General features: G+C 46.7%; 1 protein-coding gene across 3 annotated transcripts in view; it reads right to left on the bottom strand.

The window, feature by feature from the left end:
- Positions 1 to 230: 230 nt before the first annotated feature.
- Positions 231 to 16,669, bottom strand: part of BFSP1 (beaded filament structural protein 1) — a gene marked incomplete at both ends in the record, with an annotated part of 39,644 nt that continues 23,205 nt past the window's right edge. The window contains 4 exons of one of the 3 annotated variants that reach the window (XM_080813867.1): positions 231 to 1,186; positions 2,218 to 2,303; positions 4,881 to 5,101; positions 15,367 to 15,474. In XM_080813867.1, coding sequence (XP_080669993.1) covers positions 231 to 1,186; positions 2,218 to 2,303; positions 4,881 to 5,101; positions 15,367 to 15,474 — 1,371 coding nt within the window. Of the gene's footprint in view, positions 1,187 to 2,217; positions 2,304 to 4,880; positions 5,102 to 15,366; positions 15,493 to 16,669 lie in introns of all 3 variants that reach the window. The other 2 variants (XM_080813866.1, XM_080813868.1) reach the window with 2 other exon arrangements.

Genomic DNA, 16,669 nt, shown 5'->3' on the forward strand with positions numbered 1-16,669 from the left:
GCCCTGAACACGGCTGACCCACCTACGCTCCCAAGGCCCCTGTTAATTAGACAAAGGGTGTGCGAGCAAAGAAAACTTTTTAATTAAGGCTTCATTGGCAATGTCAGATGGGCCAACTATGGTCTAAACCAAACAAGGAACCCTCACTCTTTTATCACGTGTCCTAAGATATCAAAGCACTTCCCCTACAGTGGCCGCAAAGACATTGCCTCCCACCGAGCCCGGGCGTTTTAAGAGCTCTTGTCTCCCGATTTCTTCTTGTTTGCCTTTGTCTTCCCAATCATGGTCTCCACAATGACAGCTGTTTCCTCATAGGTCTGAATGCTCTCGGTTGAAAACTTCTCAATGGACTCCATCACTTCCACCTTCTCATATGCCAACGTCCTGGGGGGACTTCTCTCCTGCGGGCCACTGCTCCTGGCCCCATGCTCCTCAGATCCACCCTGAACCACCCCAGGCCTCTGAGACTGGGGTGGAGACGGTCCCTCCGGACCAGGTGTGACCACGGGACAGGGCCTCTTGGACTCCTCATCCTCCTTTTGATCCTCGTGTTTCTCCCCAGGCCCTTTCAGTCCTTCGGCGTTAATCTCATTCTCCTTGCTGGCAGCGTGCTGGTTGGGTGGCTGTCCGTCTTCCTTCCCCTGAAGATCCCCCTGTCCGTTCTCCAGCGGGGGCCCGGGCTGCTCAGGAGAGGGCTCCACAGGGCTGTCACGATGCAGAGAGTCATCCTCGATGGAAATGACCACTCCACCTTTGGCCGGGATAGAGGACGAGCAGAACCCAGGGTCCACATAACTGGCATCCCCAGAGACCAGCACGTACTGCCCTTTGGTGTAGAGGTCAGCTGGGGGCTCGGGGTCTTGGGGGCTTTTCACTTTCTCCTTGACCTTCTTGAATAGTTTCCCAAAGGCTTTGCTGATCTGCCCTCCGTCAGGCACGTCCTCTGGACACGCTTCTGGGGCTGGGGGACTGGCTTCATCACCTTGTGATTCAAGCTTACCTTCGCCTTCTTCTTTAGGAACCACCTGCACCAGCTTTGTGTCTTCTGGACCCTGCAGGGGTAGGTCTTCCAGACTTTCGTCAGCTTTGTCTTTAGCTATGATCTCCTTTTTCCTTGGAATGTTCTTGGGGAGACCTTTTTGTCTTGGTTTTGCTGTTGTTATATCCTGCACAGCCCTAGTGAGATCTAAAAAGGGGGGGGGAGGGGCATAAGTCAAGTTTATCGATGAAAGAGGAAGAAAACGTATTTGTTGAAAAATAGGCTGTCAATAAATAAATAAATTAATTAATTTAAATTTAAATTTAAAAATTAAAATTAAATAAATAAAAGAAAAATAGGCTGTTTTGGAAACCAACGCCTAGCACTGGGGTAGAGTTTACAATATACAGGGCAAGCTGTTTGGGTCTGACCCGTAGCACCCATGACCCACGTTAAGGTCCCACCTCTGCAACAAGCTGTGTGACTTTGGATAGGTCGCTTGACCCCTCTGGGCTTGCAGAGGGGAGGGAAGGTGCTGGCTGTTCTGGCACTCACAGTTTCCATCACACTGAGTACAACTTACTGGAACATTCTATGGCAATAACGCTGGGTGTCCCACCCCAGCCCCTGCTGAGCCCATGATGAATACTAGTTAATGGAACTCATTCTACAGGGTCATCCTCGCCTTGGACTTTTCTAAAGGAGAGACAGCAGATCTGCCTGGGTCTCCCACGTGTTCTGAATGTCTTCGGGTACAGGAATCATATTGATCACCCTTGCTCCATATGCGTTACAAGCTAAATAAATACAAATATCCCTCAAGTGGCATCCCCTTTCTCCTGGGCAAAAAGGGCAGGCAATTATTAAATTTAGAAATAATAGGAATCTTGGGCCGCCTGGACAGCTCAGTTGGTTAAGCAACCAGCTCTTGATTTTGGCTCAGGTCATGATCTCAGGGTCCTAGGGTCGAGCCCCACATCAGGCTTAGCACTCAGCACGGAGTCTGCTTGAAGACTCTCTCTCCCTCTGTCCCTCTCCCTTTCTCTCCCTAAAATTAATAAATAAAATCTTTTTAAAAAAGAAAGATAGAAAAAAGAAAGAAAGATAGAAAGAAAGAACATTTAATTTCCAGATGGATCAGAAGAAAGCATGAATGCCAAGTTCAGGAAGAAAGCCATTTTTTTTTTCTTGCTCTTCTATGATGGAAAAGAGCAGAAGCCAGGGTTGAGGACCATTACCTTTCCCACCAACCCGAGAGCTGAGAGAGGTTCCATGGCTCGGGGTGAACAGCGTGATGGGAGTTTCAATGAAGGCAGAGCTCAGCCTGGAGAAAGAACCAAAAAAAAAGGATGGTCACCAGCTTTAACTCATCAAACTACACGGACAGTCAGGGCAAGGAGTGACCCTCTGATATGAGCAAAAATGAGGAAAGCTTTCTCTGGATCAGACTATTCATGAACCGCATATATACTTATACACTAGATGAGGATGGGAAGGATTTCTTTGAGCTGAAGTCATAAACTATGAAACACACATATAGGAGAATTGTAAAATGGGAATTTCTTATAATCTAAAAATGTCATTTCTCTGTTGAATAGAGTTTTTGTTTTGTTTTTTTAATAGAACAGTATCCAGTCCAGGGTGAAGTATTTGGGGCAACCAAGATATGATAACTCCAACTCTTTTTTTTAAAAAATCATATGCATTATATAAATAGAGAAAAAAATGATAAACCAATAGAGATAGCATTTAAACAAGTGGTGAATCTGTGAAAACAGTGTTCAGGGGTTCTATGTTCTATGCTTGCAACATTTCTATCAACTTGAAGTTAGAACGAAATTAGAACTCTGTGAACAAACTAACAAAAGGGCTATCTGATGACCTTTCTGTGAAGCCTTGCCTCCAAAAGAAAAATTTTCACGCAGTCACTTATGTGCTAGTTCAAGATTTATTTTCATGTGTGCATAATGCATTCACTATAACATAAACATAATTTAGGACTGTGCAACAATCCATTGACCATAACTGCAGAAAGAAAAAGAAAATCTTGCTTTCTCTGCTCAACATCTGAGCACTGGCAGTCAAGATAGAGCAACCAGAATGAAGGAAAGAACCGCTCCTCGTGGAGTAATACTGGGTGCTTCTTTTTTAATTCAATCTAGTCCCCCCAAATCAGCAAGACTGAATCAAAGAATCCCAACTTAATAGAGAGTGAGAGTCCTTCTATGAAGTAACTTCTGTTACTGCTCTCTGAATGGTATCTACAGATACAGACATGGACACAGACACAGATATAGATGATGTAGGTGTAGATCTACATAATACAGATGCAGACGGAGATAGAAACGCACATGTACCTGACACAAGTGTGCATGACAATGACGTCGGTGCAGGTGTAAGGGTGCACATACCTGAAGATGATGTAGATCTAGATGACGTAGGTGCAGATGAAGAATAGGGGTAGGTATCGTCGACAAAGATGTAGATGTACATGGTATGTACATGGTAGGTGTACATGGTATAGAAGTAGATGATGTAGATGTAGTTGTAGATGATATAGATGATGTAGATAATGTAGAGGTAGGTGTGGATGATGTAGGTGTAGAAGGTGTAGATATAGATGGTGTAGATGGTGTAGATGCAGATAATGTAGGTGTAGGTGTGGATGGTGTAGATGTAGGTAAGGTAGGGATGGGTGTAGGGATAGGTATATGTGTAGATGTTATACATGTAGACACAGATGATGTTGGCAAGGTGTAAATGCTACAGAAGTAGGTGATGTAGATAATGTAGCTTTAAGTGTAGACGTATGTGTCCGCATGGATGATACGGATGTAGATGCAGATGTAAGTGCAGGCGTCAGTATATACAGACGTGTAGAGCGATGATGAAGACTGTAGGTGTAGGTGACAGAGACATAAAGAAAGAGAGATTGAGATAGGGCTAGGGAATTCAGGATAGGGACAGGAGATAGAGGTAGGGGACAGCGAATAGAGATAAGGATGGGATAGGGTGAGGGATAGGGATTAGAGATGGGGATAGGGATAAGGAATGGGGATAAGGATGGGGATAGGGATTAGGAATGGGGATAGGGACAGGGGATAGGGATAAGGAATGGGGACAGTGACAGGGAATAGAGATAGAGATAATTTCCCTGCTCTCCTAAAGTTAATGGAGCTCAAGTCACAGCTCCATTATGAACAAGACCACCCAGTGCATCGACAGCCACACTACTGACCCAACCAGCTGATGAAAACGATAGTGGGGCGCCTGGGTGGCTCAGTGGGTTAAAGCCTCTCCCTTCCGCTCAGGTTGTGATCCCAGTGTCCTAGGATCGAGCCCCACATCGGGCTGTCTGCTCAGCAGGGAGCCTGCTTCCCCCTCTCTCTCTGCCTGCCTCTCTGCCTTCTTGTGATCTCTGTCTGTCTTATAAATAAAATCTTAAAAAAAAAAAAAAGAAAGAAAGAAAACAACAATAGTAGCAGCAGTAACACCACCACCACCTCCGAGCCCTTGCTGAGTGCCGGACACTGTGCTACGCACCCCACCTGCCACATCTCATTGAGTACTCCTGGTCATCCTACCGGCTAACATGCCTATGTTCCCAGAGGTTTGAGGAGCCAAAAGCAAGCTTCTCCGTGAGGTCTTTTGCAACCGCCCTACTGAAAATTTCAATTACCCCCACCATTGCCCTCTGGGCAGGCCCTCTCTCAGGTCACCAGGTACTCCATAATGCCTGTCTTGTGTTCCAGAGTCATCCATCAGCTGTCTCCCCAACTAGGATTCTAGCTCCACAAGGCCATGAAGCCTGCCCTGTACCCATCACCTGGCACACAGGAAGCAAGTGGCCAGGACAGGGAGAGGGGTGCAGTCTCAGAGCAGGGCCCATCTGTGACCTCACCTGTTGCCTTCATTCTCAATTATCCGATGGTACCGCTCCAGCTCGTTTTTCAGCGTCTGCTGGGCGACCACCAGCTGCCTGCAGTCGTAGGAAGACCTCTCCAGGCTCCTCTCGGCCTCCTCAATCTCCTTCCGCAGGGTTTCGATCTGTTCATTATAGAGCTGAATCTCGTCATCGTAACACTCGTGGGCATCTTTAATAGCTTGTTCCAGGGCCGAGGTCTGTGGGCAAAGACACAGGCGTGAGGAAAGCCCTCCTGCCTCTTCTAAAGACACGGGCTTGGCAGGGAGAACCCGGCCTCAGGTACCCCGTTTTGTTTGCTTTGCTCCTTTGTTCCTCCTCCAGTTTCACTGTCGGCAATGAATCCCTTTGGAATCCTGGAGCCAGAAAGGAACCCGAATGCTAGCTCCATCTGAAATCCGCCCTTAACGGAGCCCTCACCAAAGACAGGCTAAGGATGGCAATCCCAGAAAAGAAAAAGAAAACTGCTGTCCCTGGAATCAGATGTACAATTCGGATAAGCTGTATTATTCATATTCTGAGTTAGCATAAATCTGACAGCCAAAAAAATAGAAGCACACATACTGAATAGATAAGATGCTATTTTTACTAAAATAAGGAAGAGGGGGTGTTCTTTGTCCTTATTTAATCACTATGACACTTTACTTTTGTCCTGATTTCTGATTAGTAGAGTTATATGCCTGGGTAGCTAAAGTGTACAGGGTTATACTATTAATATACTGCCACAGAGCAAGTCAAAATTAAGGTAAGAAAATAGAAATATGATAGAATATAACATGGACTTATATTCACTTCAAGAGCTTCTAACAAAAGAGTCATGTGTGTACTCATTTACAAGCTTAGTATTTGTGTAGTTGTGACACTTTTGCAATCTCATTTTCCGAGTAGAAAAGAATTCACCACGCATTATCAGTCCTCAAAACAAAATGAAACACACCAAAAACCCACTTCTACCTAGAACGGTGCATCCCAAAATTCAAAGGAGTCATGGGGGCTGGAGAGGTATCTGAGTTCAACTTCATATATGTCTGCTAAAGGCGTTTCATGCATGCAGCTGAATGCATATTGGACAATCTAGAGGATGAGAATTCCTATGACACCTGATTCCTCTCTTTATATACAGATGTTGCCTTGGAACAGTGAAGTTTCCTAACTGATGACACTTGAAAACATAGCTTACAATGGTTTTTGGGAATGTGTCTGTTGTATCAGGAAGGAAGAAAGGAAGGAGAGTGGGGCAGAAGGAAGAAAGGAAGGCAGGAGGGAAGGGAGGGAGATGGGAAGGAAGGAAGGAAGGAGGGAAAGAAGAGGTACATATATTCCACACTTCGGGAAGTCATCCACCAGCCCATGTCATCTTGTGTGATGACATGTCTGATGTCTGTGCCATCTCACTCACTCATAGAGGGGTCCCAGCAGTAGTGTGACCCCACTCTCCAGACCAGAGCTACAGAACCAGAGCTGGGCCAGACATAGACTGGCCTATCACAGGCTTCCTCTCTGGGGAATTTGGAAAAGGATCTCAGAAATAGCAGTGAGCTGGTGGCAGGTTCACAGAACCCCGGGGCTGCCATCTTGGAGTGGCCATCTTTGGTAACGTGCATGAAGAAGTTAAGAAAAGCAGTTCTTCAGACAGGCAGAGAAATGAAGCCGAAGGGCAAAGACAAGCAGAGATGAGAGAGTTTGTGGGAGAGAAGGGAGACAGAGGGTAAGCAGCTACCCCAGATCCAAGTTCCTGGTTCCTGCCTGGAACCCTGCTCTCAAATTTCACAAACTACATTTTATATCCTGCTCCTTTGGGGGGGGGGGCGCGGGAATAGTATCTTTACAGTGGAGAAACCTGGCAGATACCACCTTAACCAAGTGACCCCAGTTACAACACCGGCAGAAGACACGCCCACGCACACGTTCCCCTGATGAGAAGCACCGAGGACACTCACTTCTGTGGGTTCCAGCCAGGAACGCACAGCCACAGCCTAATCCTGAAAAAAATATCTGGGAGCCCAAAAGGAGGGTCATTCCGCAAAATAACTGGCCATCAAGGTCATGAAAGACAAAGAAAGGCAGGAGCTATCCCAAATTGGGGTAGACTAAGGAGACACAACGCATAAACGCCAGTAGGATCCACAGAAAAAAAATGCCGATGGGGTAATTTGTGAAACTGTTGTCAAATCTACTATAAGGATGGTATCATCGCTAATTTCCTGGTTTCAATCACGACACTGTGGTTATTAATTAAGGAGCTACCATTTGGGGAAGCTGGGTGAAGAGTATGCGAGCGACCCATGGGCTATCTTTGCAGCTTTTGAGAAGTCTAAAAAAAATTTTTTTTTTTAGATTTTATTTATTTATTTGACAGACAGAGATCACAAGTAGGCAGAGAGGCAGGCAGAGAGAGAGGAGGAAGCAGGCTCCCCGCTGAGCAGAGAGCCCAATGCGGGGCTCGATCCCAGGACCCTGAGATCATGACCTGAGCCGAAGGCAGAGGCTTCAACCCACTGAGCCACCCAGGTGCCCCTAAAATTTTTTCAATATAAAATTAAAGCGTTCTGTTTCTTGCTTAAGCTTGTTTCATCGGGTTTCTGTTCCTCCGAATAAATGAGCATATTAAATTCACAGTTACCTGTCATGTCAAATACCAAGGTCTCCCACTAATTCCTGGCCCCACTACATGTTCCAATTTCATTTATAGTGTTCACACGCTCTAGGGAATGCTTCCAAGAAATAAGCACTTTAAAAGACCCCTTCAAGGCTAGAGGCTCAGAGACAAGAAGCCATCCAGGAATGGAAGAAACCCAAAGTCACACATTCCTTTTCTACAGTGCAGCCCTGAGAACAAGCCTGGGGGACCCTGGCTGCCCTGCCCCCCCACCCCCACCCCCCACCCCCCACCCCCACAGCACAGGCCAGACAGCCCTGGTCAGCTGGGCAGCAGGGAGGGCTGCCTTTGATCAAAGCTTACCTTTCTCCAGCGACAGGAAAGAGCCTGTGCCCACATCGCCCAGACTTTAAAAGTATGCATATTCCACAAACAAATATCAAGGGGGAAAAAAAGAGACACAGAATGGATAAAAGAGACTTAAAAGACACAGAAACCAGTTACAACCTGTGGACCTTATTTGCATCCCAATCCAAACAAAGGCTAAAGAATGAAATTGTGGGAAAGAATCTCTACTGGCTGATTCTGTTTAGATGATAATCTGGAAAAGACCAAACCAAACAGATAGAGAACAATTCAGTGGTTGCCTGGGAGTTTGGGGAGAGGTGGGGGAAGGGGCTGGCCATGATGGCAGCTCCTGGGAGAGGGGACTATCCTGTATTTTGATTGTGGGTATGGGTAGAGCGCTGCGTGCATTTGTCAAACAGACAGAACATGTACCGAAAAGGGTGACAAGGGCTGTATGCAGACAGCACCTCAGTTAATGATGAGTTGATCGGAGATCTGATCCCTGATTTAGTGAGCTAAAGAATTATCGTTAATTATTACAGGTGGGTTCACGGACTCATGTTCTATAAAAGGAGCTCTCATCTGTTCAAACATGGCTGGATCAGATGATTTGGTGTCAGGGATTCTTTCAGAATTACCTCGGGGTGTGTAGGGGTATAGGCGATATAAGAGGGACCGTGTGTTTCGGGGGATGGGGACCAGGGGCTCATGAAACTGTTCTCTCACTTCTATATACTTTTGAAGCGTTCCAGAATAGAGCGAAAACAAGAAAAGATTATGTGTACAGCGAGTCTATTGCCCCCTTTGGGTCTGAGTTCCCCAGCCCCGGGTGGGAATAATGGTTTGTGCAGGCAAGTTCTCACTCGCAGCAACTCCCCCGCCGCAGGACCACCTCCCGGGGACGGGGCAATTATGACTTCTGCTTTACAGAACAGACCCACAGGCAAAGTGACCTGCCAATCAATACAGGATTCAGAGCCACCTTGGCAGGGTCTGAGACTCTTCCTGAAACTACAGACCCTCCTGCGTCAGCCACCTCCCAGCTGCAGGACAGCAGGACACACACGCACATACACACAAACACAGTCTCTCTCTACCCCCCACCCTCCGCCCTTGGAAGACCCCCCCTCTCCCACATAGCAACAGGCAGGCATCACCAGCATGTTCTCACTGGAGACCTAGGGGACTCAGGGTGACCCCCCACACAGACTTCTCCCTCCCTGGCCACATCCACTTGACAAACTTTAAAAGGTAAGTAGGATAGCAACACATTGTCATAAACTGGGGAATTAGAAACTAGAAACTTCTAACCTTCCAGGGCAAGTGTGATTGTTTTTTGTAACTCACGAGCTGGTGGTTTGCTGGTGGGAGTGGCTGGGTAGTTGGCTGGTGGCTGTCCTCTGGTGGAATCTGCAGGAGGAACGCCTGCCCTGGGACAAGACTCTAGGGACGACTGAAAGGTGTCTTCCAATCTCTGACGGGCACTGGTGCTCTGCCTGATTCTGATTGTGTCCGCCAAGAATCCAGTCTCCAGTGAAGTGCTGACTGAGTTTATAAAACTGGATGTACATCTACGTCACTGTGGTTTTTACAGATCAATAATTTAAACTCTTCATCACAGCACAACGGGGTGGCTCAATCAGGTAAGCATATGCCTTTAGCTCAGGTCATGATCCCGGGGTCCTGGGACTGAGCCCCGCATCGGGCTCTTTGTTCAGCAGGGAGCCTGCTTCTCCCTCTCCCTCAGCTGCTCCCCTGCTTGTACTCTCTCTCTCTATCAAGTACGTAAATAAAAATCTTAAAAATGAAATAAAATAAGTAAATAAAATCTTAAAAATAAAATAAATTATTCATCAAAAGGAGGGATATTCAAGAAAAATAAGAGCCCCACTTTCACCAGTGTAAAGGAGGCCAAAGAGAGGTCTCTGCCACGAGCAATGTCGGCACCAGCGTGGCTGCCTGGGAATGAGACGAGACTCCTCCTAGGACCCCACAGGCCAGTGTGGGAGGTGGCTCAGTCAGAGACACGCCCAGGGCAACAACAAGCACCGGCCCTCAGGTGCTGGAGGATGTCAGAGAAGGCCAGTCCTGGGTACCGAAGAAGAGAAGGTTCTTCTGGAAAGAGGAGAAATGGTGAGCAAAGGAGCAGATGCCAGAAACCACAGGAGAGTCAGGAGAGGAAAAGAAGAGAGTAGCCCATGCACAATTCCGGGTTTGCTGGAGGGGAGCAGCCACACGGACACCGGAGAGAGAGGCGGGTGGAAGGGCTGGGCTGGGCTGCAACCTGACCTTCACCTTGAGCAAGTGTGACTGCTGTGTTCCTCCTTGGGCCATTTACAGCCTCTGTGAGCAGCTGCAGGCAAGAGCCACACCATGCCCTGCTCGGTATTTCCTGAACCTCAGCTGGAGCTTAGCACTCAAGATTGAAAGAAGGAGTCAGTGTTTGAGCACAGCAGGGGTCAATAGGGACCCAGGACAGTGCCTGGCAATGAGCCCCCACCCGGAGTGGTGACGTCCTGCTTCAGTCCTCTTAGGCCCCCCGAGGCCTTTGGGTCAAGTCCTTTTTTAAGCAGGAAACGGGTTCCTTTTTCTCCACATCCTCACCAACAGGTTGTTGTTTCCTGTGTTTTTGATTTTCACCATTCTGACAGGTGTGAGGGGATATCTCACTGTGGGTTTGATTTACACCTCCCTGATGTTGTGCTCAACATCATCTGTTGGTCTACAAAGAGGAGACCTACCCCAGTGTTCAGACACTCTTCATCTGTCGGTCACCTGTATGTCTTCTTTGGAAAAATCTCTATTCAGGTCCTCTGCCCACTTTTAATTGGATTAGTTGTTTTTTGGTGTTGAGTTGTTTCAATCCTTTATCTATTCTGGATATTAACAAGCGTGCTGGGCCCATCTATTCTGTATATTAACGCATCATCAGATACATCATTTACAACTATCTTCTCCCATTCAGTAGGTGAATGGGTAAAAATGAATGGAATATTACTCAGTCATTAAAAAAAAATGAAATCTTGCCATTTGCAACAACAGGGATGGAGCTAGTGGGTATAATGTTAAATAAAATAAGCCAGTCGGAGAAAGACAAATACAATATGATTTCCCTCACATGTGGAATTTAAGAAACAAAACAAATGATCATACAAATTAAAAGAACAGACAAAGAAAACAGACTCAACTACAGAGAACAAACTGATGGTTATCAGAGGGGAGGTAGGGGGGACGGGTCAAACGTTACAGGGGATTCAGATTATGCTTGTCTTGATGAGCACTGATGCATAGAAGTGTTGCACCATTACCCTGTACTCGTGAAATTAACATATGCTGCATATTAGTTATACTTCAATTTCAGTAAGAGGGAAAATTTAGTTCTAAGAAAAGGAAATGGAAGAAATCAAGTGTCCTTTACCAAAATCTACCACTAGATGGGGCTAGGCAACTTTAATGAGAAATGATAACCACGGGAGGTTCACTCCTTCCAAGTAACAACATGACCTTTTTCACTTTTCCTGCCACAGTCAATGCGATTAGGGAGCTAGAAGTGCCTGTCCCTTTTCTTCCACCTCTAAGAAGTGCCATCCCAGTGGTCTCATGCATGGGCTATGTTTGGCTTCAAAGAAGGGGATGCCAGCTCTAAGGGAGGGTGCTATTCCTTCCATCCCGTGCACTGGAGTTCTCAAACTTGACTCTGTACAACCACCCAGAGGGCTTGTTACAACAGAGATTGCTGGGCCCCACCCCAAAGTTTCTGACTCAGTAGGTCTGGGATGGGCTTTTGAATGTGCATTTCTGATGTTCCTCTTTAGGGACCTCACCCTGAGGACCAGGCTATGGAGGGTTCTGGAAGCATCAGATCCTCTAAACAGAGACAGAACCAGATGCTATGGTTCTGCCAGGTGGGGGCCTTCAGGCTACAGGAAGTTGTCCCTCACCCCCTCCCTCATCCCCAAGCATAGCACTGGCCCTGCTGAGGGGCTAAGCCACCAAATCTCCCGCGGAGCCCTCACCTTGGCTCCATTGGGAAGCCTCTAAAACCTTTAAAATCAGCAAAAAAGCCATCCATCAGCATTTCTTGAATAGGCTGTGGAAGGCCCAAGCCAGGAACTCAGGTGGACCAGACGTAAAACATTTTGACCCAATCTGGGGCGACCCCTATACCGGTGTTCTCAAAGTGTGGTTCCTGGATCAAAATATCATCACCTGGAAATTCAAAAATGCTCATTCTTGGGCCACACCCCAGAGCTACCGAGTCAGAAACTCTTGGGTGGGCCCAGCCATACCTGTGTTTTAACAAGACCCAATTAGGCAGACTTTTGGTCCCCATGACCTTTGCCCCTTGGCTTTATGCCCATGAAGATGTTATGTTACACAGCAAAAGGGACTCTGCAGATGTGATTAAGGTTCTTAATCAGTTGACCTTAAAAAAATAGGGAGACTATTACAGATCATTCCTGATCCTATGAGCCCTTGAAAGCATAAGTCAGAGAGTTTAGATGTCCAAGAAAAATTCCATGCACTGTTGCTGGATTTGAGGATGGAGGGGGCGGTGTGCCAAGGGACATGGGAAGCCTCTAGAACAACTCCTGGCTGACAGCCAGCAAAGAACTGGGGTCCTTCATCCTACCTGCCCATAGAATTGAATCCTGCCAACAACATGAATGAGACTGGAAGATTCACCACTGAGAGCTTCCAGAGAAGAAGGCTGGCCAACACCTTTATACCACCCTTGTGAGTCCCAGAGCAGAAAAACCAACCAAGCATGCCCAGACTTCCAACCCCGTGGAAATGTGGGATAAAGCATTGCTGTTTCAAGCCCATGCATGTGTAGAAATTCATTAGAGCAGCGAGAGAAAACTAATACAACCTGTGCTTCTTCAGACCCACCGCTAGATTTCTTTAATATAAGCACATAAACTATGATATAGAAAATGACTGGTAATATTTTGATAACTATCTCAATAGAATTGGTTTCTTTTTAATTATACATACTTTATTTTTACTCTATGCCCTTAACATTTCTCTGAGAAGCGGTCCATGGGCTTTACCAGGTGGCAAGGCAGGGGTTAAGACACAGAAAAAGAGAAGACCCCCGATTTAGAGAGACAACATCAGAGCAAGACCAGTAAGTCTTGGCAGTAACGATGGGTGGGGACAGGCAGCCAAGCAGACAGACTGATTTCATAGTCTCAGCAACTAGGTTAATCTGTGAAGCAAGGTCTTTCTTTTACATCTAACAAGCACATATATGTACATAGAAACAGGCACCTTTTTGCCCTGGAATTAGAACTTACCATGTCAGGCTGGGCTCTTGCATTTTCTCAGTGCAGCCACGGAAAGAGCCATTATTTACATCACAAACCATAGGCATCACACAAATATGTGTGTGTGTGCGTGTGTGTGTGTGTGTGCATTTGAACAAATATAGATATTTCAATATGCGAACATATATATTTAAAATGCAGGTTTCACCAAACAAATCCCACCATTACTAACCACGCACTTGGTTATTTCTTTTTCTAGCTTAGTCTAGTGTTGTCAGTTCCTTCTTTTTTTAATGCTCATCAATTCTACTGAATTCATTTTATTATTTATTTTTATTTTTATTTTTATATAAATATATATTTATATATTTATATATGTATATATAAAATATATAAATTTATATTTATATATTTTTATTTATATATTTATTTTTATTATTTATTATTATCAATTCTACTGAATTCATTACCCAAATGGTAAAATGTTTTTTTACCATTTTACAACGTAACATTGTAAAACACTGCTCTCCGGGACTAGTAGGCTTGAGTTCGCTTCTCCAGTCTCTCATTCACACACACATATGCACACATATACACATACACACAGATACACAAACTTATATACATATACAAATATACACATATACATATATGTACACAACATGCACACATATACACATGCATACATACACGCACATAAACACATATATATACACACACATGCAAACATACACACTCCCCCACATACTCATGCTCACTCTATTCTTCCCAGGCCTCAGAGGAAATCACAAATTACCAAGTCACCAAAATGGTGCATCTGGTCCCTGAGCCATGGTTTGTCACGAGAAGGATGAGTTTAAGGGCAATATTCGATTTCACAAGCAGTGAGCTTTACCTCAGGAAATAATCACCAGACCCCAGTTTGCTTTCAGTGGCCCCTGAGAGTTGCTGCAGAGTGACAGGTGTGTGCAATGAGTGGTGGGACAGAAATGAAGATTCTGGAACTCCATGGTCCCCAGATGAGATCCTGGGCAGATCTGGAGGGCACTGAATCGCTACAAAATCTCCAGATCTATTGAGGCTTTAACTTTTGATTTTGCAGGCATTGAAGGGTTAGAGACAAAGTAACATATCAATGTTCTAGGTTTCCTAATTAGTCCAATTTTGCAAACTTTTTGTTCTCTTGTCCTTTATGTGTACTTGCCAAACCAATTGTCAATTTATTTTTAGATTTTGGAAACGCAGGTGCACAGTATATGAAGATTTAGTATTTTAACCCAACGTGCCCCATCAGAATGGTCAGTAATACAAGAAAGAAAACTGGAAGGAATCAGGGGGATGAGCCATGAGCTCATTAACCAAGAATGAAAGCCAAGGGAAGAGGAGTGAGTTCTTCTGGTGACTTTAGTTCTCAAATTAAGCTTCACCAAAAAAAGGGAGGGGTAGGGGGAGGGGGTAGAAATGGGAGCTTTATGCTAAGAAATTCTGAGCAGAGGCAAACACTGACACAACCACTCTTTCCCAAGCCATAATCAAATTCCAAAGTAGCGGGCTCCTGGGTGGTTCAGTCAGTTAAGCGTCTGCCTTGGGCTCAGGTCATGACCCCAGGGTTCTAGGATGAAACCCTGTATGGGGCTCCCTGCTCAGCGGGAGTCTCCCTCTCTCTCCCCCTGGTCATGCTCACTCTTTCTCTTTCTCTCTCTCAAAAATAAATACATTTTTTAAAATCTTTTTTAAAAATTCCAAATGAGAGATTTTAGGTCATGAAACGAGAAACAGGAAGTACAGATTTGACCAACTAGAGGATAAAAATTCCAACTCTTCTTATCCATCTTTTATTTTTAAGAACAAGGTTAAACTGGGCAAAACAAATCAACTTGCAGAAGCCTTGTTGAGGGAGGAGTAGCACAAGGGGAACCTCTGAGACTCCTGGAATTGGCATGACCCATTATCCCTGCTTGCCCAGGACTCTGCCAGTCTGGGCATGAAAGTCCTCCATCCTGGGAAACCCTCGGCCAAAGCAGCACAGCTGGTCACGCTACTCAGAAGGGCCAGTTTCTGGCTCAGAGCACTGGACACATGGGTGTGTTGAGTTTCTGAGGATCCCCCCACCCCCACTCCGGTGGGATACCGACACACTTTTCTGCACATACAGGACCCCGGAATACAGTGTGTTGTAAAACCTGATTCACGTGTGTGGCGTGAATGCCCAATGGCGAGCAGCGGACGCGAGGGTGAGGAGCCATACCTGGGCCTGCAGCTCCGTTCTCTGGGCCTGTAGGAGGGACACCACCTCCCGGCCCTCCTCCAGCTGACTCTGCAGGACGGCGGCTTCCCTTTCCGTCAGGAGCTTCTCCTGCACAAAAAGGCCAGACTCAGCATTCACAGACGACCGATGTGTGAGGAAATCCAAAGGGAAAAGGGGCAAGGAAGTTTCTTCACGTTTGTGTCCCTTTGCCCAAACTCACATGCTGAAGCCCTGTCCCTCAGTGGGATGGTATTAGGAATTGGGGCCCTAGATGAGGTCCTGAGGATAGGGCACTCATGGTGGGGTTAGAGTCCTTACAGATAAGGAGGCGACACCTGAGTGCTCGCATTCTCTCTCTCTCTCTCTCTCTCCCCAAGATGCACCAAGGAAAGGCCACCTGAGGACATAGCAAGAAGGCGGCTAGCTACAAACCAGGAAGCAGCCCTCATCAAAAGCCAAATCTGCCAGCAGCCTGATCTGGGACTTCCAGCCTCCGGCACTGGGAGAAGCAACTGTCTGTGGTTGTGCGGCCCCATCTGTGCTGTTGGTCGCAGCAGCCCGAGCTGACTCAGACAGGCCCGTCCATGGCGGCCACCCTGAATTCATGCCTTTTCATTGTCTTCAGAGCCTGAACCGTAAATGCTAGGAGGGTAACTTGCGGGACACCTACAATTTAGACCTGGCTGTGCCATAAACAGGCCAAGAGCCTCAAGATAAGTCACTTTCTCCTCTAAAAGGGAAAGCTGGGAATGCCGACTCTCGCCGGCCTCTCCGGTCTGTCCATGCAGATGGCACGGTCAGTCTGGGCTGTCAGCCGCGCTAAGGCCACGGCTGCACCAGGCAGAAGCCGTCGGGCTGCAAGGGACTACAGGGAAGTAGGGGCCCCGGGGAGGCTGCTGTCCCACCCTAGCCACACTCCAAGGAGCAACACGGGTTAAGATACACCCTCAACCTCTCCACACCACTGAGTGGGCGCCATTTCGCCTACCAGCCCCTCCACAGTCTGTTCAAAAACATCCAAATCCCTTGGCAAAAAAGCCTGACTGCTCCAGAGGAGTGCGTGCTGACAAGGAGCATGCTGCCTCTCCTCCGGGCACAAATCAAACTCCAAGCATGAGCCCGGGGCTCCCCTCTTCAAAGCCACATGGGAAAGGCAGCCCCTCCCTGTTTTCCCTCACTTTGCAAAGTGGCTGGAGTGACAGCAGAGGCACAGAGACAGCTACAGCAAGACAGACAGACAGACAGACGTGCACTGAGGGAGCAAGTGTGGGCCCGGGGCCACCGCCCGATCCCCTGGGGGGGA

This window comes from Martes martes (assembly GCF_963455335.1).
Source record: "Martes martes genome assembly, chromosome: 9".
NCBI lineage: Eukaryota > Metazoa > Chordata > Mammalia > Carnivora > Mustelidae > Martes > Martes martes.